Source organism: Myxine glutinosa, chromosome 1 (genome assembly GCF_964187855.1).
Source record: "Myxine glutinosa chromosome 1, kmMyxGlut1.1, whole genome shotgun sequence".
Taxonomy (NCBI): domain Eukaryota; kingdom Metazoa; phylum Chordata; class Myxini; order Myxiniformes; family Myxinidae; genus Myxine; species Myxine glutinosa.
The window spans coordinates 389,983,874-390,009,228 of record NC_136261.1 but is presented as its reverse complement, the minus strand read 5'-3'; the positions used below and the strand labels follow the sequence as shown (position 1 = coordinate 390,009,228).

The window sequence follows — 25,355 nt, the reverse complement described above, 5'->3', positions numbered from 1 at the left end:
ATTGTATATGTAGTCGAGGCTCGTGGAGGAGCTCGTACACTGGGATCAGGACATGACAGACAAAAACAGGAAGCAAAACATGCAAAACAGGAACAGGAAAGAGAGGGGCAAACACCAACAGCAGAGCCGAAGGGCAAGACATAGGGAGGCAGATAAACAATGGGTGTAGGGAGGAATGGAGGCAGGAGAAGACGTATGGAGTTGACAAAATGGATATACACATGGAAACTCCAAGAAGTGAAAACTGGAAATTTGGATGGAGGAGGGATTGTGGTGGGGTTAACGAGGGTAGAAAGGATCTTGGTTTTGGATTGGGGATGATCTGAAATGGTGTTGAACAGCTGTCTTGAAAACCTGGAGGGAAGAATAGGATTAAAGAGAATGTGGAAGTTGGTTTTAACAGGCGGGAAAAAGAGGAACAAATGAGTGGAGGTGGGCATACTATATCGTGGATTTAGGTAGGTACTTAATGGTGCAAGGCAGGGCTCGACATTAACAGGTGCCCAAAGCGCCTACTTTTTGTGCCAGGCACACCCCCAAAGAAGATCAAAAATACAAACTAGAAAGCATTTGAAAATGCAAAGCCCAACTATGTACATCCGCTTTATATTTGGACTTCTTCTTATTCAGTATGCTAAACAATGACAAAAACAGGTTCAAACAAGAATGACTGCACTGAGGTCACAACCTGCGGCAAAATCTGGTAACAGGCCAATTGGGAAACGCGCATTTAAAGCACTCTTACAAGATGAACAGCACAATTGGGAAAGACACATTTAATGCGCTATTAAAAAATTAACTCGACACCTCTTATCCATGTCAACATACCCACGGTTATATCAGATTGAGCTGATTTGTCACACGGTCACGGATTTCTTAACTCAAATATGGGCTGTTCAAAAATAACATAACGCTATATATATGCAGTATTTGTAATTTGTGCAACGTAACACTTGATTACCATGTGTTCTGGGCACCATGCTTTCTGACGGGCTTGAGTAAACCTTACTATTATTCAACATATGATTAGATTTTTGGGGTCCTTCATTGTGAATACCACTCAACCCAAATAAAGCCAAAGGAAATCTGACGCAACAAACCCAGGCAGTGTATAATCAGCAGAGGCCTACAGGCCTAATGTGTTAGGCCCACTGAACTGAAAATATATATAATGACCATTGCCATTCACACCACACAGATGGAGATGTAGCTACCGGGCGCCATCTTGGTTGGCACTCGATGCTGGGCGATGGTGATTTCCGTCATGCATTTGCACGTAATTCAGAGCGAAAAGCGATTGCGTTTTTTCACCTTTTGTGCGATCGTTTTTCAATAGGAAACCTATCACAGTTACTACAACACTTTCCTTTATCCTTTCCTTTTCACAAAAAAAAATTCGAGAACAAATATTGTTAATTTGGAAGCGTGAAGAACTCGGGACATTTTCATGAAACATGCGAAGAGTCTGTCCAAATTATTTCACAATTATTTCACACCCATTCAGTGAGCAGCCATGATGGAACTATTTTATGTACTTCCATAGCACTATGGACTATGAATTAAACGTCTTTGAAACAGCTGTGAAACGTCTTTCCACAACCCTTCCGTAACCGATTGGAGCAGTTTATTGTCGCACAAAATGGCATTTTAACAGTTGTCTGACTTTTAAAATCTGGGACACGTTCAAAACAAACGAGATCCGTGAAGCGAGTCGGTCGAGTCGTGCTAGCCAAGATGGCGACACGGGGGCTACACTTTTCACGGAGTATGAGCGTTCTATATATTTTCAATTCAGTGGTTAGGCCCACAAGAAAAACAAGATGGCGGCCATATTATTTTGTCACGGTGTTATGGTGGGTGGAGCCAAGTGACTGATGTGGGTGTGGTCCAGCAGCTGTCAGGCCAATGGGTGCACATTAAAAAAATCAACCCCCAACAAGAACCCCAACAACAACAAAACAGCAACATGAATCTCTTGACGACCTGCGACATATATAAATGCAACGATGGTAGACATACAAAAATTATTGACGATCTTAGGTGACTTGACCTTTTGATCTCAAAAGCAATAGTCTTCGGTGACCCGATATGCAAGCCCTGTTCAAATTTCAAATCAATTGGATGATCTTATGCGATAACGACCTTTTATCTAAAAAAAAAACAATCTGCTTCTAGATTTGATTGGTGAAGTAATCCAGACCCAAAATGTAAATTCTTAAAATTGCAGGTCAATTGCATCAAAATTGACGATTTTATGCAACGTTGACCTTTGACCTTTTGACTAAATTATTAATTTGTCTTCTCCATATTCTCATAATAAAGCTTTGTTGAAAATTTGATGACAAAAGCTCAAATGGTAAAAAAAGTTACAACCCATGCAGACACAAACACACACAAACACACAAAAACATACACAAACACACAAAAACACACACAAACACACACACACACACACACACACACACACAAACACACACACACACACACGTGATGGCAAAACCCGTCTCCCACCGCGTGGAATGGAACTCTGTAGAACACATACCTCCGCCAGACTGAACAGTTTGAGTTTTGTATCCCACCGATAGGCCGGATCTGGATTCGAACCTGAACCAAAATCTAATCAGCTTGTTCTTGTCACCTAACCATCTCATCCACCTCGTTTCATCTGAATCCGTCCTCAACATCTTGAAATATCATGCTGTATATAGTTTTTGACCCCATTTCTCAATGTTGAAGAAACCCCATCTCTCAATGGTGTCTGATATCGAGGGCCTCCATCCATTGTTGCTGGAGTAAAAGCAGCATGTCCAAGGCAGAGTGACCTGTTCTGAATCCGAGTTGATGATCTGAGATGAGATCGTTGGAGAGAGGAATTCTTTTATGTTAACTGTGATGATGTTTTCTTCCAAGTACAGTCGGACCCCGATATTCGCAGTCCCAACATTCACGGTTGATAAATTGTGACCTGCCTCTACATTCATGGCCCCGTGTCACACATATTCGCGGAGGTTATGTACGAGTCCGCAAAAAATATTTTTTCGCCATGCTATAAGCAAGCTTTGCGGGATATCCCACCATTCACACTGTGAATATACAGCGTCTTTTGTGAGGGTTTCCTTCGGTATCCATGTTGTCCTCTCTGTCCTTATTCTTCCTTACATCCCTTATATTCAAAGTCTCTGTCTATTTTGTCCTTCAAACCTGCTGTTGTGCATTTCCCCCTCTCCTGTTTTTTTTTGTTCTCATCCGTTCTATGTTCTAGCTCCTTCACGAGTCTCGACTGTGTTTAAAAAATAGAATAAACAAGTAAAAATACATTCAAAGTACACCGCCCCCATGCCAAATAATTAAATATCCTATGGCGCGGCATTGCCGGGGCACCTCCGGCGCCCGGCAATACCGCAGTGCAGCTCATTGAGAGTGCATTGGGAGGGAGAGGTGTACAATAATTGATTGATTAATTGCATAATTAAAATCAATAAAAGATTATCATAAAATATTTTCTTAATTAATTGGCTAATAGCATAACTAAACCACTAGTGCTTCATCCGAAGATGTATCTTTTGGAAATTTAATTAAATAAGTCATTAATAAAGAAATTAAATAATTAATTGATTAATCAATAAATAATTAATCGATTAAATGATGAATCAATAAATCAAAAATATCCTTTATAGCCGAATCACTTGGTCACTGTCCTGTCCAAATATCAGCTTCCAAGCTCAAAGGGTGCCTGAGATATTGCCCAGATGAGAAATAAAATAAGTAAATAATTAATAATGAAAATAAATAAATAATAGTCATAAAAAAATGAAATAATTAATCAATTCGCTAATATAACACATAAACCATTCAGAATCTTCAGAAACAGAAGATCTTCAGAAACAAATCTTCCGAATCATTGGAATCTCCTGCGATGAAGCTAACTCCGAGGGACTATCACTCACTCACCGCAGGCAGGTTGGTGGTCTTTCTGTTTTCTACCGACTCCTCTCCGGCCTTGCTCCCCCAGCTCTCTCTGGGCTCTGTCCCCCCAATATTCCTTCAGGTCGCCCAAGATCTGCCTGCAACCCTCTTATGGTTAAACTGCCAAAATCTAGGTGTTCTGCTCACCTTCACTCTTTCATTCCCCTTTTCTCTCCCTCTGGGACAAACTCCCCCACTCCCTTCAATCCCACTCCTCCCTCCAGGTCTTTAAAACAGCTGTTCACCACCATCTCTTATCTTCCCCCATCCAAAACCTTGATCTTTTCTACCACCGCTAATTCACCCCAGATACACTTTTTTGAAATTCCAACTTCTTTCCTGGAAGTCCTTGCAGTGTTCATATGTTTTATACCTCTCCCACCTCCCCCAAGCCTTCTCCCTCCCACAGTTCTCTCGATGTCACTGCTCTCAAATGTTGTGTTCGTGTCCTTCCCCCTTTCTTCCCATCATGTCTACCACTCCCCTTATTTTTGTGTTTTATGTGTCGGTTTGACTTTTTGTGTGATTAATGTTAGCTCTTTCACGAGCCTCGATCTTGTATCCCCAAAAAAAAAAAAAACCACCACCACCATTTCATCAGAATCTGTCACTTTAAAAAAAAAATTTTTGGTCATTAATCAAACAATTAAATAATTAATCGATTAATTGATTAATCAATAAATCAAAAATAGCCTTTGCAGCCAAATTACTTGGTCATTGGCATGTCCAAATATCAGCTTCCTAACTCAAAAGGTGCCTGAGATAATGGCCAGAAGAGAGGAAATGTATCAGTACTTAATTAATCGCTAATAATTAAATAACTCATCAATTAATTGATTCATCAAAAAACAAAAAATATCGTTTTGACAAAGTACTTGCTCACTATTGTGCCGAAATTTCATCTTCCTAGCTAAAATGACGACTGAGATATCGCCCGGAACAAACAAACAAACAAACAAACAAACAAACAAGAAAACAAGAATCAAGAAAACAAGAAAACAAGGAAACAAGAAGGAAAACAAGAAAACAACCAGAGTGAAAACTGAGTACTCCCTTTCAGCGTGCGTCATTGCCAAGCCCCCTACGGTGCCCGGCAATGACGTTTTGCAGCGCCTGGATATGGCATAGGAAAGGTGCGGTGTACAAAAAGCTCCCACTATTATGGACACACAAAAAACTGGTACTGCCACAGAGAGGAGAGTATAATGTTTCGTTGAATTTAAGGACCTGATCAATATGACTCCCATTCCAATTAGACACGGCACATATCAGTATGCACGTGCTGTCCCACAAGTTTTCACCCAACTGTGGAGGATAGGATATCATGGTCACCAACAGGTTTACCGCTTTTTACAAGTCACCACCAGGCTGAGCTCCATCGTGTAGACTTGCTTCATAAAGGAACTTACTGAAGAAGAACTCGGAAGCATCAAGAACCAGGCCTATTGGTAGCTATGGGGAGGTAGATTGTGGTCTTCAAAAGTTACATTGAACCTGTTTGAGATGACTATATCAATGAGTCAAACATGGGGGTAATCAAGGACATTAAGTGTGGTGTGTGGGCTCATCCAATCCTATTGAGACCATTGAATGGAGATAGTGTAACAGACCAACGCCTCCTGGGGATGAAGCGGTATTTCACAGATATTTACGTGGGTGTTCCGGCACCCAAAATCTCACATTTTGTCTGCGGACAATGTCAGTCTAAAGGAAGTATACCAAGTCAATGTCAGGAGATGTCAATATTGGAGACTGGGCAGCATGTGAAAATGGATACCCGCTATAAGATGCCAAATTTAAACTGCGGTCGTATTGAACAAATCCTTCAATCAAACTAAACTTGTGGTTTATTTGAACAATTATACCAGTTTTCTCTTTATATCATTATTATAATTATATCAAAAAAAAAAGTTTTTGTACACAGGATCAAGACTCGTGCAAGAGCGACAACACTGAACAGATCAGGACACAACAGAACAAAAGAACAGTAGAGAGAGAGAAAGACAGAGAGAGACGGAGAGAGACGGAGAGAGACAGAGAGAGAGACGGAGAGAGAGACAGGGACGGAGACGGAGACGGAGACGGAGACGGAGACGGAGACGGAGAGAGAGAGAGAGAGAGAGAGAGAGAGAGAGAGAGAGAGAGAGAGAGAAAGACACTGAAATACAAACAGTGGACATCCAAAAGACAAAACAGAGAAAGACCCAGAAAACAATGGGTGTGGGGAGGAATGGGGACAGGAAAAAACACATAGGGTGGACAAGACGGACATGAAAGGAAACTCTCAGGAAGGAAAACCGAAAATTTGGAAGGACCTGGTGGTTGGAGGGGGGTGGGGGGAGTGGGTGAAGCCAGACCACAGTTTGCTGTACATACAGTGCATTCAGAAAGTATTCAGACCCCTTCACTTTTTTCACATTTTGTTATGTTGTAGCCTCATGCTGAAATCGTTTAAACTCATTTTTTCCCCTCATCAATCAACACTCAATACCCCATAATGACAAAGAGAAAACAGGATTTTAGAAAGTTTTGCAAATTTATGAAAAAGAAAAAACTGAAATATCACATTGACATAAGTATTCAGACCCTTTGGTATGAGCCTATGACACTTGAAATTTAGCTCAGGTGCCTCCCATTTCTCTTGATCATCTTTGAGATGTTTCTACACCTTGATTGGAGTCCACCTGTGGTAAATTCAATTGATTGGACATGATTTGGAAAGGGACACACCTGTCTATATAAGGTCTCTCAGCTGACAATGCATATCAGAGCAAAAACCAAGCCATGAGGTCGAAGGAACTGCCTGCAGAGCACAGAGACACGATTGTGTCGAGGCACAGATCTGGGGAAGCCTACAAAAAAAATTCTGCTGCAGTGTGTGTGTGTGTGTGTGTGTGTGTGTGTGTGTGTGTGTGTGTGTGTGTGTGTGTGTGTGTGTGTGTGTGTGTGTTCGTATGTTCGTGAACAAGATATCTGGAAAAGTTCTGAACGGATTTGGATGAAAGTTGGTGGGATGATTGCACTTGGGATAAAGAAGAATTGTTTAGTTTTTGGTGGAGCTCAGGGTATTATTCCAGATCCAGGAATTTTTTGGGGATTTCTTTTCTGTTTTACTGCATTAAAGCTTTTATTCTTATTCTTAAATGATGTTTTTCTCCTCTAATTCCGAGATATATCAAAATGAATTCTCTGACAGCAAGGGCCTACTTTCTTTTTCATTTATTGTTTTGGGGAGAGGGGATGTTAAACAAAACGTATTATTCCAACTTGACCCACGGCGGGAGTATGCGCTCTGCTGAGTGGCGTTCTAGTTTTAAAAAGTGATTCTTCACCATTGAGTGATGGGACCAAAAACGATAGATAATACTAATTGACTCAAGTCATTTCAGCTTTTCATTTTAATTTATTTGTAAAAATTTAAAAAAAACAAGAAATATGTCATGCATCGCACAATACTTGCGAAATCCCTAAAATAAGTGTTTGGCCAATGATGACCTCAAAACTACTTCGTGGTTGAATTCAGCGACCTGGAATGCAAGTCCTCTTAAAATTTCAAGTCAATCGGATGAAAATTGAGGATTTTAGAAATCTTGCCTATGTTGACCTTTTGGCCTATGTTAACCTCGAAAATATTTGGGGTTGAATTCAGTGACCAGATCGGCAAATCCTCTTAAAATTTCAAGTGAATTGGATGAACATTGAAGATTTTAGAAACTTGGCTTATAAATAAGAGGATAAGCTTATATTCCCAACTATTTTTGAGGTCAACATAGGCCAAAAGGTCAACAAAGGCCAGATTTCTAAAATCCTCAATTTTCATCCGATTGACTTGAAATTTTAAGAGGATTTGCATATATGATCACTGAATTCAACCACCAACTATTTTTGAGGTCAACATAGGCCATAACGTCAACAAAGGCCAGATTTCTAAAATCCTCAATTTTCATCCGATTGACTTGAAATTTTAAGAGGATTTGCATATATGATCACTGAATTCAACCACCAACTATTTTTGAGGTCAACATAGGCCATAACGTCAACAAAGGCCAGATTTCTAAAATCCTAAATTTTCATCCGATTGACTTGAAATTTTAAGAGGATTTGCATATATGATCACTGAATTCAACCACCAACTATTTTTGAGGTCAACATAGGCCAAAACGTCAACAAAGGCCAGATTTCTAAAATCCTCAATTTTCATCCGATTGACTTGAAATTTTAAGAGGATTTGCATATGTAAGAATAAACCTTTTGGCCTATGTTGAGCCTTTGGCCTATGTTGACCTCAAAAATAGTTGGTGGTTGAATTCAGTGATCATATATGCAAATCCTCTTAAAATTTCAAGTCAATCGGATGAAAATTGAGGATTTTAGAAATCTGGCCTATGTTGACCTTTTGGCCTATGTTGACCTTTTGGCCTATGTTGACCTCAAAAATATTTGGGAATGAATTTAATGACCAGATATGCAAATCCACTTCACATTTCAAGTCAATCGGATGAAAATTTAGGATTTTAGAAATTTGGCCTATGTTGACCTTTTGGCTGAGGTTGACCTCAAAAATAGTTGGTTGTTGAATTCAATGACCAGATATGCAAATCCTCTTCAAATTTCAAGTCAATCGGATGAAAATTGAGGATTTTAGAAATCTGGCCTATGTTGACCTTTTGGCCTATGTGGACCTATTGACCTATTGATACCAAAAACAATAGGCTTCTTGCTTATGACCAACTCTACCATTTGGTGAAGTTTGGTGAAGATCGGTTGAAAATTGTGACCTGTAGGCGACTGACATACAGACAGACAGACAGACAAACAGACAGACAAGCAGACAGACAAACAGACAGACAGACAGACAAACAGACAGAATAACGCACAAGACCAACCAATATACGTGAAAAATCTTCGATTTTCGCAAGTAGTAATTTTTAATTAACCTTTATAGGCACTGTAGATGACAATAACAAGCCAATTATATTTTGCTTCAGGTTCGGGTGCAGATCGGGCCTGTCAGTGGGATACAAAACCAAAACCTATAAGCTGTTCAGTCTGGTGGAGGTATGCGCTCCACCATCGTAGTTGTATGTTGTAATTAAATTGGTGCTTGAATAAATTAGACCACCATAAAGACGTCATGCGTGCATAAAACTAAAAGTTTGGAGAAATCATCCATGCTGGGTATAATTGAGGGAAGTAGAGGAAGAGGTTGACCTAACATGTCCTGGATTGGGATGGGGTGAGGGGGGGGGGGTGGGGGTGGGAAGGCTGAAACCAAGCTCTCTGCCATAGCTTCAGGAAGCAGTGGAGGATTGGGATGTTTGGAGAAATCTGATCAGGAATGTCACCAGAAGTCGAACAGGACTTGACAGAACTAGAAAATGAGTTAATAGAAGATTGCACAAGCCTACGTGGAATGCTTTTTCCGAGAGATCATGATCAACACCCTGCTGAAACTACCAAAATGATGTTTAAAAAGATTGTCTAATGAAGGAGAGCATTCAGGAGAGAGCCAACAGGGGCAAGTCTTCCATCATTGAGATCACCAATTCCCAGCACAAATATGATAAACAATGGTACTTGTGCAACTTCAGTTGGTGTGAGAGTAATGTAATGTCTTTTGTCTTTTGAAATGTAATGTAATGTCTTTTGAAAATGTAATGTCTTTTGAAAATGGAGAAGCGGTGTAATAGATGGCAGCAGCAGAGCCTGTCAGAATCATTCGCTGGAAGTGGTGGACTCAGATGGAGGAGTCACAGGTTCTTAAAGAACATCATGGAAATGACGGAATGCGAATGTGATGATTGTGGGGCCTGTGGTGAATATGGTGGCCAGAAGGGTGTGGCCGAGACAATTTTTCATGTCTTTGGTAAAACTCAAGGTACAGATAGTGATGATGGACAAAGTGCCACTGTGCTAGTGGAGACGCATACCAAGTCGGCTGTTCGGTCTGCTTTAATAAATCAACGTTCTTTCATTACTTGGAGGAGTGCTCCTTTGTGCAGCATCAATGACTCCATTTTATCTGAAGATTCCTGGACCATCAAGCTTAGTGAAGCTGAGAGTGTTTATTTCGGCTGGAAAATACAGGATCATTTACATTTTCCAATGCCTACGCCTGATTGCTCTTTCTGGGAGAGGTGCTCAGGCGTCCATAACTTGAGGAGCACAAACATCAAATAACCAAGGCGCAAACATCATTATAAAAGAAACATGGAGAAAAAAAAATTCGCCTAAAAAGATTATGCTTTAAAATGCATTAATTCAGGGATTCAATTATGCGTCGTGTTTTGATCACAGCCAATGTGTGCTCACTCCGTCCGAAATGGCTCCAGTACAAAGTCAGATTTTTAATTTAGCCTTTCGAAAAGATATTAGTTTCTCTTCAACATATTCTCTTTTGTATGATTATTTTTATATTTTTTACCTGTAAAGTGATTTGAGAAATTATACTGTGGAAGGGAACAAATTATCAAGGGAGACGCAACGTGCCCCTCCCTTTATACAAGGGATCGTTTCTTTGTACGCAGCTTGAACATGGGGACTGAAAATACGTTTCTTGGCTTCTACTGGACGAAATCGGCTGCAACTTTCAGAAGTAAATACTTTGTTTGTCGAGGTAATATGTTCCAAATTTCAGCAACGTCCGTTTCCGTATTCTTGAGTTAAATTAAGAAAACACTTTAATTCACGTTGGTGTCTGTCCGTCCGTCCATCCGCCCAAAATGTGTTGGCTTTCATATCTCAAAGGCTATACATTGAAACTTGCTGAAACTTGGAATATACATAGGCCAATAGGTCTAATTAATGGCTTTCCAAACAAATTCCACCAAAGTGCTTTAGTTTTTTCTTTAAAATTAAATATATATAAATATATATACATAAATGAATATATCTCTATATTATAAAAGAAAGTTTTTGTTTGTTTGTCTGCACAAGCTAATCTCCTGAACGGTGAAAGATAGGAGGAAACCTCCAATACAAAAAATGTCGGGATGGGCCCCGGGAAGGTTTTAGGCTAGGTGGCGAGGCCGGTCAAGGCCAATTTCACAATTAAAAGCTAAGCTGAATTATAGTAGTCAATCTTCTACGGCCGCGGGGTAAGAGCTGAATTGTAGTAGTAAATTCATTCAAAAAGAACTAAAAATGTCGGGACGGGCCCCGGGAAGGTTATAGGCTAGGTAGCGAGGCCTGTCGAGGCCGCTTCGCCCGGCCTGCGCCCATTTCACAATTAAAAGCTGAGCTGAATAGTCGTACTCAATCTTCTACGGCCGCGAGTAAAAGCTGAATTATAGTAGTAAATTCATTCAAAAAGAACCCGGGCAACGCCGGGTGCTTTCGGCTAGTATATATATATATATATATATATATATATATATATATATATATATATATATATATATATATATATATATATATATATATATAAAAGCAAAATGTCCGTTTCTTACTTGGCAATATATATATATATATATTTTGCAAATATGTTGATCACTCCGGTTTGTGTTTTTTTGTGTGTTTGTTTGTCTGTCCGCTCACTTATACTTGCCTACAGGTCACAATTTTAAACCGATCTTCACGAAACTTCACCAAATGGTAGAGTTTGTGGCCCGACAAAATCCTATATATTCATGGTGTGATGGATAAAGCATCAGACTCCCCAGCTGGAGATTGTGGGTTTGAGTCCCATCTGGGTTGAATTATTTTTTCTCCTTACTTTTTCAAGTCTTTTATATCGTCTTGAATAACGTCTTGTATGGTGAACAAATGCATTTTGTTCTTACTTAAAACGTATTCTTGGGAAAAATACTGTGGGCATACAAAAGGCCCCTTTATATGGGCACCAATTTGATTCATAGAGTTGCATGAAGAAGTAAATGCATTTTATTTGCCAGATGTAGGGTGCCCCTTTATATGAACTTTTCTAGAGCATTGCTGTGTTCCTCCTAAGAACACAAGGGTAGTCCAGCATGCACACGAGATTTTTTTGAAAGCCTCTTATTTTCTATTGTTTGGCATTTTCTACAAGCCATGGAATGTCCCTTCTTTTCTAGAGTTTTCCACATGGCACATACCATATAAAGGGGCCTTTTCTATGCCCCTGGCGTTTTCCCCAATAATATAACTGGATATCTGCAATCGCAAAGCGACTGCCAAGGGTAAGTCTCCCCCAGCACAAGCAATACAATGCTGCCCATATTATTTTTAGACCGTCATGCGACCTTGACCTTTAACATTTAGGGTTAGAGTGTAAATCAAGAAAATGTATCCCCATCAACAATCTATCCAGAAAAATCAACATCATGAAAATCTGATAAAAATCATTCAAATAAATTATTCAATGGATAAGTTATGATCAAAAAAGTGTTTTTTGTTAACTAGTGGGGTCACCCCTGGTAATCCCATGGGCATGGATGTGTATCGTTGCGATCGGTGCAGCCGTTTTTGCGGTACCCGGGACAATAACGTTAGGCAGGAGTCAAAACCTGAAAATGCTGGAGACCAAAGCTGAAATTGGAAAAACAATATAGCCTATTTTACTCCAGGGGGTCCCAGGATTACCCACCCAACATTTCGTTGCGATCGGTTCAGCCGTTTTTGTGGTACCTGGGAACGGACAGACGGACAGACATTTGGTGAATTATAGTAAGATTAGGTCACAATCCTCAAAAAAGTAGGCCAAGAACACAAATTCAATATCAGTTGCACAACTTCAGTGCAGGTCCACTGTTATGTTGCAAGAACATCTTTGAAGGCCATGTGGTGTTTGAGATTCTGCATTGGCAAAATTGAGCAATGCCAAAAAGTGCGGGTTTTTTTTTCAGAGCAATATTTGGCCTTGACCTTTAACCCAGAGGGGTATGATGTCAATGAAGTGTAAATGTGCTTTGCTGTACACTATCTAGAAAGGGCAATTTTGTTCCAATCAGACAAACCTTGGTCGAGTTTTGGTGAAGAAATGTCAAAATGTCTATAATTGGGGTCATGACCTTAAAATTAGGTTAATGACAAAATAGGTCAAGGTCAAAACATTGGTCTACTCCACAATCTTTTCATTCCCATTATTTATGCAAAATTTCATTCTGAAAGTCCCTGCGGAATCTGAGATACAGCTCAGACATTGGCAGGAAAAAAACTGGGAAGAAACAACACCCTAAATGGTAGTTTAGTTCTCCGAGAGGCCGGATATGGTGGCCGAATAGGGTGGTTTAGTACTCCAAGAGATCTAAGAAACTCTGAGGTACCATTAAATATTGGGGCTGAATGACCGTAACTAACCTAACCATAATACCCCAATAACAAATACCCCTTCTAACCCTAACTCGGCCACTCATTTCAGAAACAAACCCAACAACAGCAAAAAGCTGCAATTCCAACAGCAATAGAGGGAGGCTTAATAAAAATTTATTCTCCAACCTACAGTAACACTATGACACCACCATCATGTTGCACTATACTGCGACCCCTAGGGGCTATCTCGCAGCGTGAATCAAGCCTTATGGGTTACGGTTCAAAATACCACAAGCAGAAAAAATAGCTGCAGAATGTTTCGCCCTTATTAGAGATCATCAGTACAGCATAAATAATGGTGAAACAAACATAAGGCTTGATTCACACTGCAAGATAGCCCCGAGGGGTGGCAATATAGTGAAACATGCCGGTGACGTCATGGTCTTACTGGAGGTTGGAGAACGGATTTTAATTAAGCCTCCCTCTATAGGATAGGGCAAGGCTTATTGCTGTTGTAGGGTTTGTTTCGACAATGAGTGCCCCAATTTTTAATGGTACCTCAGAGTTTATTAGACCCCTTGGAGTCTTATGATTAAAATTGTTTACTTGAGCTGAACTTCCTTTTGGAATTTATTAATGATAAGAACCCCCTAACTGTGTGTTCTAAGTACAAGACAAATCAAGCATTGTCCTTATTCCCAAGCACAAAATTATAATAATCTCCCGACAAAAAAAAAAATGATGGATTATAAGTATGTTTAACCCAAACCAGAAAAACGCTGTCCTCCTAACAGTGCTTTAGTAATAATGACAAGGTATTTGTGTGGCAGACGACGTTTATTGGTCACAAATTGTGCAGAAATGGCTGTAATGGAGCATGGTGTGTCTTTTCCTGACAATACAGTCAGGGAATATATACGTATATACACAGTCACGTGAAAAAGTAAGTACACCCCATGTAAACTTTTGATTTTTTCAACATATTTCAGCCCATATATATATATATATGTATATATATATATATGTTCTTGGAGGAACCTGTCTTATTTAAACCTCAGACATTTAGTTTGGTTTGCCCTTTGTTGTTGAAGTGTGCGGCGTCACCATGCCTAGATTAAAAGAGCTCTCTGGGGCCTTCAGAAAGAAGGTTATAGATGCCTACGAGTCTGGGAAGGGATTTAAAAAGATCTCCAAACATTTTGAAATCAACCATTCGACTGTCCGGGAGATCATCTACAAGTGGAGAAGATTCCAAACAACTGCCAACTTGTTCAGGCCAGGCCGCCCCAGCAAGTTCAGCCCGAGAGCAGACCGCAAGATGCTGAAAGAACTCTCTAAGAATCCCAGAATGTCATCACAGGACCTACAGGTAGCTCTTGCCACTGTTGATGTCAAAGTGCACGAGTCTACCATTAGAAAGAGGCTGCACAAATTTGATCTACATGGGAGGTGTGCCAGGAGGAAACCTTTGCTGTCCAGAAAGAACATCAGGGCAAGACTAAATTTTGCCAAAGGAACATCTAGGCAAAGACCAGCACTTCTGGAATAATGTGCTATGGACAGATGAGTCAAATGTAGAGCTATTTGGCCACAGTACCAGAAGACATGTTTGGCGAAAACCAAAGACAGCATTTGATCACAACAACCTGATACCAACTGTAAAGCATGGTGGTGGAAATATTATGGTTTGGGGCAGCTTTGCTGCATCAGGGCCTGGGCAGCTCACCATCATATAATCCACTATGAATTCTTCATTGTACCAGAGGGTGCTTGAGGATAATGTGAGGCCATCTGTCGGAAAGTTGAAGCTCAACCGAAGGTGGACCTTGTAACATGACAGTGACCCTAAACATACCAGTAAATCCACCAAGGAATGGCTGAAAAGAAAGAAATGGAGGGTTCTGGAATGGCCAAGTCAAAGCCCGGATCAAAATCCCATCGAGATGTTGTGGGGGGATTTGAAACGAGCTGTGCATGCAAGAAACCCCTCAAACATCGCACAACTGAAAGAATTCTGCATGGAGGAGTGGGAGAAAATTTCTCCCCGTCGATGTCAGAGACTGGTAGATAGTTATAAGAAACGCCTACTTGAGGGTGTTTCTGCCAAAGGGGGAAATACCACCTATTCGAGCCAAGGGTGTACTTACTTTGTCCACGTGCGAAATTTGCATTTATGTTTATTCAAATTATACAATGAACTACAAAATGTAAATCTTTCATGATATTTGTTATATTATATCACCTTTATGTATCAATATTGTTGAAATGAGAATCAAATAGCTGTATGTTGAAATATGTTGAAAAAGTCAAAACTTTACATGGGGTGTGTACTTACTTTTTCACCTGACTGTATATATATATATGTATATGTATATACATGCAGTGTATGTGGATAATGATAATGACATCGTACTACAGTATAACATACTCCATTGCTATTGCTCTGCCCAAAAGCAAGTTAGGTGTTGCTGGAGCAGTCTTATAACGAAGATTACCCGTATTTTTAGGCATATAAGTCGATGCGGAGTACAAGTCGAATTGGCTAATTTCCACATTTTTCTCCTTCATTCATAGATAAGTCTATATGGAGTACAAGACCAAGCAAAACTGTCAGTCAGGACAATAGAGGTGTTAATACCTCACTGACATTCAACGTGTGGGTGCATACGGTACTTCTTTGAAACAAGCAATCCCATTTATTATTTTAAAATGGCGACAGAATCATTATCAGGACTGGCTCGCAGCACATTACATTTTGTCATTGTTCACTACTGCTTCATTATAAAGAACACCTGACAATCATGGAATAAAAATAGTCCATGTTTGTCCCCTAGCTTTGCAGCCACGATTAGCCTTCGTGCTTTTCTTGGTAATCTGCAACGTATCCTTCACTTTACACCAGTCCTGAACACATTTTTCACTGACAACATATTTCCTGTGCGCAGCCATATTCCTGCCGTTTGCCACAGTAAACTTTAATTAGACACTCAATAAGCAAATGTTCCGAACAATGATTTCTGTAGAGCATAGTTAACAACATTTTTAACTTGAAATTTTAAAGGACTCTTTTCTTCTCAACACAAAATTCATCTTCATACAAATATTTGTATTTCCCGGCGCTCTGATCACACCATCTCGTTGACTTATTACGAATCGCACAATCTCCCACCTCAGTGACTACTTCCCCATTCCGGATTCACTATGCGCCCCCCTCACCCCCCTCCCCCCCCCCCCCCGTTCGATAGCTTGTTCCGAGATTTCTCGTTTGCAGATTCTCCAAGCGACCTGTTTCATAGCTCAATTGGAGATTCCTCTATTTCAGATTCGTCACGCGGCCCATTCCGATAGCTCGATCGGAGATTCCTTGATTTCACATTCTCCACGCAACCTGTTTGATAGCTCAATCAGAGATTCCAGAATTTCAGATTCTCCACGCGACCTGTTTGATAGCTCATCGGAGATTCCTCGATTTCAGATTCTCCACGCGACCTGTTTGATAGCTTGATCGGAGATTCCTCGATTTCAGATTCGTCATGCATCCTGTTTGATAGCTCAATCAGAGATTCCTCGATTTCAGATTCTCCACGCATCCTGTTTGATAGCTCAATCAGAGATTCCTCGATTTCAGATTCTCCACGCATCCTGTTTGATAGCTCAATCAGAGATTCCAGAATTTCAGATTCTCCACGCGACCTGTTTGATAGCTCATCGGAGATTCCTCGATTTCAGATTCTCCATGCGACCTGTTTGATGGCTTGATCGGAGATTCCTCGATTTCATATTCGTTACGCATCCTGTTTGATAGCTCAATCAGAGATTCCTCGATTTCAGATTCTTCACGCATCCTGTTTGATAGCTCAATCAGAGATTCCTCGATTTCAGATTCCCCATGCAACCTGTTTGATTGCTCAATCGGAGATTCCTCGATTTCAGATTCTCCACACAACCTGTTTGATAGCTCAATCGGAGATTCCTCGATTTCACATTCTCCACACAACCTGTTTGATAGCTCAATCAGAGATTCCAGAATTTCAGATTCTCCACGCGACCTGTTTGATAGCTCATCGGAGATTCCTCGATTTCAAATTCTCCACGCGACCTGTTTGATAGCTTGATCGGAGATTCCTCGATTTCAGATTCGTCACGCGGCTCGTTCGATAGCTCTATCAGAGGTTCCTCGATTTCAGATTCTCCACACAACCTGTTTGATAGCTCAATCGGAGATTCCTCGATTCCAGATTTGCTCCACAACTCACCCAAAAACCCCATCATGGCGAGGGGGGGGCGCCATATCGCTCCGGGCTTACCTCCTCATTGCCTTGCCAGCCCACAAATGTATTCAAGCAGTCAATCTGAGACACAAAGGCATGCCTATCCCTCCCTGTAACCCAAAGACCCTCCCTCAAATAATTAGTGGGTTCCACACCCACAAGTAGCCTCCCATCCCGACAAGCAATCTCGGCGCTACATTTTGGTGAGTACCCCTGTAACTGTTCATTTAATTGTCCATTTGTGTATTTATTTGATGTTCTTCATTGATTTATATAATATTTGTCTCCAACATGTAGTTAAATGAGGTTAAAGTTATGTTAGGGTGACTGAAAATATGCACTGGGAACGCATCCCCACATTACAACATGTCTATGGGAATATCTTGTCTGCTTAACGTCATTTTGCTTCTCATCGCACTTTCTAGGAATGCATCCATAATGTTAAGTGGAAACTTGCTGTGGTGTGTTTTTAATTAACAATTACTGTGTATAATTTATTTCAGAAAATATCTCATTTTTTTTCATTTGTGTGATTCAATATACTAAACCATAGGTAAGGCGATTCTAGATGTAAGTCATGGCCCAGACTTCTGGGGGAAAAAGTCTCAACTTGTACACCAAAAAATATGGTACACATGGTGGGTTTGCCTTTTCATTCCCAGTAGCCAGGGCAGGAATTGTAATTTGTTCAGCGTGCCGGTGAAAGCTCCCCTATTAATTTACGAAGGACGCCGTAGTCGTAGGATTTTCAACATCCACCAAATAATGGAGCAGACAGGACAACCGGCTTAATGTCCAACTCAATGTGATGCAACAATGAGCTGCCTTTGAAACACCAATCCAACTCTTTATAGTCGGGTCAAGAATCACACCCAGGGTAGACACCGCAAAGGTAATTGCACTCCCTCTGCATCATCTGAAAGCGTGAAAGGGGCTACATAAATAAGGAAATGCGGAAATAAGGAACCCCCTCCCCCCCCCCCCCCCCCAAAAAAAAAACAAGAAGACGTCATGCTGAGCATGATGCTTGCAAAATCCACTCTTTCCCAAGATAAAAAGTTGCCATGGATACATGAAATTATCCATTTCATTAACATTATAATTGACAATCTCAATCAAAGCTCAGGTCAATCGGATTAAAATTTATGATTTTTCAGAAGAAGATTGATGATATTAGAAGTTTGACCTTGAGTTGACCTTTGACCTTAAAATAGTTGGTTTCCCAAATCAGTGAGGCACTATGCAAATGCTGTTTAATTATCAAGTCAATCGGATGAAAATTGATGATTTTGGAAGTTTGACCTTGAGTTGATCTTTGACCTTTTGACCTTAAAGTACTTGATTTCCCTATTCAATGAGGCACAATGCAATTGCTGTTAAATTGTCAAGCCAATCGGATAAAAATGGATGATTTGGATTTGGTAAAAATGGATGATGACCGAAGGTGGGCCGAAAAGGGCACTCCCTCCTGGATGGGTGGAGTGCCCGCTCATAATAATACAGAATGAAAAAAACGTTTTAAAATTGAAATATTAAATGAATAATAATAAACACTTACTAAGAAAGCACAAAGCATGTAGAAGCTGAGGAAGTAAAAGTAAGCAAAGTTTGTGCCACAGGTGTATTCCTGTCCAGGCAGCACGTCGGTTGCCTCTGCGCAGCGCCTTCCGGGCAGGCATGCGAGCATTATCTCGTGCCATGCTTCCCCAGTCGCACACCTGGTGGGGCACACACCACTCACGATGGTGACGACTTCCTGTGATGGGGCTCCTCACCGAGACATCACGTAACAAAACAATCCCATGACACCTTCGATACAAAGGAATGGAAAGATCATTTCCACACTGAAAAACGTTCATCCTCAACATGCTCCAGAAGTCATTAATATGTCCTGCCAGTGGAGACCAATAAATAGAAGCAAGGCCTTGTGGGATAGGCATCGTCGTGTAGGCCGAGGCCTACCTGAAGAGCACCAGCACAGCCTGTGGGAATGTTTGAAAGTTGTTGTTCCTGTTGATTTGCATCTTGTCCAAAGGTGCTATCTTCCCAAACATCTGTGCAAACATACGACCCCAAGGATTACTCGCATAGTTTATAAAACGCACGGAAACGTTTAAATAAATAGAACCGTCATGAAACGTGACGCCGGAATATAAATTTCATAGCCGAGTGAGTTACCTGCATTCCGATGACCGCGTAAATGAAGAACAGCATCACGATGAGTAATGCAACGTACGGGAGTGCCTGCGGTGAAGATGGAGGACCGAAGAGTAAAGAATGTGTACAACAGATGGTGATGCAACGCAAGTGTTCGCAGGCTTCAACACGTACAACATTGAGTTGCAGATGAGATGTATTGCGCCAGACAAGGTATCCAATTAAATAAAACAATCTGCAGAAGAGCTAACTAACTAACTAACTAATTAAATAAAACAATCAGCACAAGAGGTAACTAACAAACTAACTTATTAAATAAAACAATCAGTAGAAGAGGTAATTAACGAACTAACTAATTAAATAAAACAATCAGCAGAAGAGGTAATTACCTAGGTAACTAATTAAATAAAACAATCAGCAGAAGAGGTAACTAACGAACTAATTAAATAAAACAATCAGCAGAAGAGGTAATTAACTAACTAACGAATTAAATAAAACAATCAGTAGAAGAGGTAATTAACTAACTAACTAATTAAATAAAACAATCAGCACAAGAGGTAACTAACAAACTATCGAATTAAATAAAACAATCAGCAGAAGAGGTAATTAACTAGGTAACTAATTAAATAAAACAATCAGCAGAAGAGGTAACTAACGAACTAATTAAATAAAACAATCAGCAAAAGAGGTAATTAACTAACTAACTAATTAAATAAAACAATCAGTAGAAGAGGTAATTAACTAACGAACTAATTAAATAAAACAATCAGCAGAAGAGGTAATTAACTAGGTAACTAATAAAATAAAACAATCAGCAGAAGAGGTAACTAACGAACTAATTAAATAAAACTATCAGCAAAAGAGGTAATTAACTAGGTAACTAATTAAATAAAACAATCAGCAGAAGAGGTAATTAACTAGGTAACTAATTAAATAAAACAATCAGCACAAGAGGTAATTAACAAACTAACTTATTAAATAAAACAATCAGCAGAAGAGGTAATTAACTAACTAACTAATTAAATAAAACAATCAGCAGAAGAGGTAACGAACTAACTAATTAAATAAAACAATCAGCAGAAGAGGTAATTAACTAACTAACTAATTAAATAAAACAATCAGCAAAAGAGGTAATTAACTAGGTAACTAATGAAATAAAACAATCAGCAAAAGAGGTAATTAACTAGGTAACTAATGAAATAAAACAATCAGCAGAAGAGGTAACTAACTAACAAATAAATACAACAATCAGCAGAAGAGGTAATTAACTAACGAACTAATTAAATAAAACAATCAGCAAAAGAGGTAACTAACTAACTAATTAAATAAAACAATCAGCAGAAGAGGTAATTAACTAGGTAACTAATTAAATAAAACAATCAGCAGAAGAGGTAACTAACTAACGAATTAAATACAACAATCAGCAGAAGAGGTAATTAACTAAGTAACTAATTAAATAAAACAATCAGCAGAAGAGGTAACTAACGAACTAACTAATTAAATAAAACAATCAGCAGAAGAGCTAACTAACGAACTAATTAAATAAAACAATCAGCAGAAGAGCTAACTAACTAACTAATTAAATCTACGATGAAGCTAACTCCGAGGGCCTTTCACTCACTCACCGCATGCAGGTTGGTGGTCTTTCTGTCTTCCACCGACTCCTCTCCGGCCTTGCTCCCGCACCTCTCTCTGTGCTCTGTCCCCCTAATATTCCTCCAGGTTGCACAAGTTCTACCAGCAACCCTATTATGGTGAAACTGTCAAAATCAAGACTCTCTGCTGAACTTCACTCTTTCATTCCTCTTTTCTCCCGCCTCTGGAACAAACTCCCACACTCCCTTCAATCCCACTCCTCCCTCCAGGTCTTTAAAACAGCTGTTCACCACCATCTCTTATCTTCCCCCATCCAAAACCTTGATCTTTTCTACCCCCATTAATTCACCCCAGATCCACTTTTTTGAAATACCGACTTCTTTCCTGGATGTCCTTGAAGCATCCATGTGTTTTATACCTTACCCCAGCCTTCCCATGCCTCCTCCCCCCAAGCCCTCTACCACCCACAGATCTTTCGTTGTCCCTGTTCTCTGTTGTTGTAGTTGTGTGCTTCCCTCTCTCTCCCCATCTTGTCTCCATCTCCCTTTATTGTACGTTTTGTGCGTCCGTTTTTTTTTGTGATTAATGTTAGCTCTTACACGAGCCTCGATCTTGTATACAAAATTTAAAAAAAGAAGAGAATTCTCCACCGCATAACAAAATGGACGGTCCATTGCGATGGAACGCTTTGCTACGCGCGAGGAAGAAATTATTCTTCCCGAGGCAGAATTCCAAGCGGGTCATTTTAAGTGTGTCGGAATGCATTCATAAGCAGGGAGAAGTTGCAAGCGATCGGGCTTGGCATCAAAGACTAGCCAGACGGATTCAAGTTTCAAAAGGTGATGTTTGCGGCTTGCCACGAAGGCTTAATCAATGGGCAAGAAACATCTTTCCGAACATGTTGCCCAATTTCCTCGGAAGTTATGAACCGGAGGGAAATTTGGCAGAAAAAGCAAATGTGATGAAGACATTTCAACCAGGACATTTTAAATAACAAATTGGTCGGATAGTGGAAACGAATGCTTACTTTTGTCCTCAATACCTCGGTGCCAAGTTTAATGGGAATAGCGGTTGTATCAAACGACGCGAGGCATGGCATGAGCGCTGTCTCAACCGGGAATACTTAAAAACAAGACCGACAGTCTAGCAACGGCGTAGCCACAGGCTTGGATCTTCTGAGTGGAGGATCTGCTGTCCCCCTGTCATGTAACCATATCCTCAGCTCTGATTGGTGGACGTTTTATGAGGGACCGACATACACCAGATGGACAGACAAAGGCTGTTCCAGATGGCATTGCCCCATGGGCTACTCTGGAAAAATATGGCTGCCGAACCACGTAACCGTTGACATCATTTTTTTTCAAGACCAATTTATCCAAAGATCACGCTCAAGAAATTTCATATTCATCGGATCAAGCGTTCTACATGTCGATTTATGACGTCATAATGAAGGCACAGCTTCTCTGGGCTTTATGGCAGAGTGGCCAGACGGAAGCCTCTCCTCAGTGAAAGACACATGAAAGCCCGCTTGGAGTTTGCAAAAAAGCACCTAAAGGACTCTCAGACTGTTTGAAACCAGATTCTGTGATGTGATGAAACCAAGATTGAACTGTTTGGCTTCCGTCTGGCCACTCTGCCATAAAGCCCAGATCGGTGGAGTGTTGCAGTGATGGTTGTCCTTCTGGAAATTTCTCCCTTCTCCACACAGGATCTCTGGAGCTCAGCCAGAGTGATCATCAGGTTCTTGGTCATCTCTCGTAACAAGGCCCTTCTCCCACGATTGCTCAGTTTGGCCGGGCGGCCAGCTATAGGAAGAGTCCTGGTTGTTCCAAACTTCTTCAATTTAAGAATTATGGAGGCCACTGTGCTCTTGGGAACCTTCAATGCAGCAGAGATTTTTTTGTAGGCTTCCCCAGATCTGTTCCTCGACACAATCCTGTCTCTGAGCTCTGCAGGCAGTTCCTTCGACCTCATGGTTTGGTTTTTGCTCTGATATGCATTGTCAGCTATGAGACCTTATATAGACAGGTGTGTGGCTTTCCAAATCATGTCCAATCAATTGCATTTACCACAGGTGGACTCCAATCAAGGTGTAGAAACATCTCAAAGATGATCAAGAGAAATGGGAGGCACCTGAGCTAAATTTCAAGTGTCATAGCAAAGGGTCTGAATACTTATGTAAATGTGATATTTCATTTTTTTCTTTTTAATAAATTTGCAAAATTTTCTAAAATCCTGTTTTCTCTTTGTCATTTTGGGGTATTGCGTGTAGATTGATGAGGGAAAAATGCATTCAAACGATTTCAGCATAAGGCTGCAACATAACAAAATGTGAAAAACGTGAAGGGGTCTGAATACTTTCTGAATGCACTGTACATACACACACACACACACACACACACACACACACACACACACACACACACACACACACACACACACACAAACACTATTTCAGATGACATTGCCATACGGGCTTTGCCATGAAAAGAATTAATAGTGTATTTCAACTTGAAAACCTGCATCCTTCAGGTTTGGCTCACAGGTTTCATTAAAGCATGTAAAGCACCATGATGTTTACTGTTGAACGCTATATCTGGGCTGGCAGGATAGCCGAGATGTATTCACTCTGAGGTGTCGAGCTTTCATCACAACAACCTCAATAAACCTCTTTCATCACAACACCCTCACTAATCCTCTTTCATCGCAACACCCTCACTAATCCTCTTTCATCGCAACACCCTCACTAATCCTCTTTCATCGCAACACCCTCACTAATCCTCTTTCATCACAACACCCTCACTAATCCTCTTTCATCATAACACCCTCAGTAACCCTCTTTTATCACAACAACCTCACTAATCGTCTTTCATCATAAACCCTCTTACTAATCCTCATTCATCACAACACCCTCACTAACCCTCTTTCATCACAACATCCTCACTAACCCTCTTTCATCACAACACCCTCACTAACCCTCTTTCATCATAACACCCCACACCTCCTCTTTCATCACAACATCCTCACTAACCCTCTTTCATCATAAGCCCTCTCACTAATCATCTTTCATCATAACACCCTCACTAATCCTCTTTCATCACAACATCCTCACTAACCCTCTTTCATCACAACACCCTCACTAACCCTCTTTCATCATAACACCCCACACCTCCTCTTTCATCACAACATCCTCACTAACCCTCTTTCATCATAAACCCTCTCACTAATCATCTTTCATCATAACACCCTCACTAATCCTCTTTCATCACAACACCTTCACTAACACAGGCAAGGTGATTCATCAATGTGTGTGCCATCCTTCAGATGGGTGTTAAGGGGGAATCCCTTCTGCCAGCATTAGTTGCTGGAGGTTAAAGATCCCACGATGTTCTTCGTGAAGTAGGTGAGCAATCGCCGGCATCACGGCCAAAAACATCCCAAATTCCTGCCCTAACCTCGCGTTCCCCCATCCCAAGGGGACGAAGTGAAAGAGGGTCAACCCCCAAGGGGGTCAATGCACCCCTCAGGAGAGTATGCGGATTAGTACTGCAAGTGCATCATAGGCCATAATCGACATGAAAATCTTCAATGGACAAGGCAACGCAATTGTCGTCCTGACACCACAAGGGACTCACTTGGAAAGACTTGACGAAGGTCCAGAGAAGCATGCGGATGCCCTCGCCGCGTGCCAGCAGCTTCACCAGGCGCATCACTCGGAAGAGTCGGAAGAAGGTGATGGAGATCCGAGAGCTGTCCTCTCCAGGAGCTGGGCGAGGTTGCTATTGCGAGAAGAGCAGGTGAGGCCAAGTTGAAGTTCAAAATAACCTTCATATTCGAGTCTCATGAAGAAGAACAGTCTTTGAGAGGACTCTCGTTAAAATAACAAAAGAAAAACCAGGAATTAGCAAACAAATCATTACGAAATAAGTCATTCAGTAAATACACAAGAATAATACAATTCGTGATGATTTCAGAGGAATTCGTCAGAAAGATCATTCCTGTTTAAGAGACAAGGAGGTACAAGCCATTTTTGAAATGCCATCAGAATATCAGAGATCTCGAGTGGAAAATCAATTAAATTACACTTGTATTTGTCATTCTGGCATTATACGTCACAGCATGCAGAAGTGATGCAAC

General features: G+C 40.6%; 1 protein-coding gene across 2 annotated transcripts in view; it reads right to left on the bottom strand.

Annotated features, from left to right (window-relative positions):
* LOC137416337 (voltage-dependent L-type calcium channel subunit alpha-1D-like) overlaps positions 1-25,355 on the bottom strand; it is a 476,095-nt gene that overhangs the window by 288,151 nt on the left and 162,589 nt on the right. For both annotated transcript variants that reach the window (XM_068101884.2, XM_068101890.2), the window contains exons 29-32: positions 24,854-24,997; positions 19,644-19,709; positions 19,428-19,519; positions 19,024-19,183 (exon numbers count right to left, since the gene is read on the bottom strand). In XM_068101884.2, the coding sequence (XP_067957985.2) occupies positions 19,024-19,183; positions 19,428-19,519; positions 19,644-19,709; positions 24,854-24,997 (462 nt within the window). The remainder of the gene's footprint in view (positions 1-19,023; positions 19,184-19,427; positions 19,520-19,643; positions 19,710-24,853; positions 24,998-25,355) is intronic.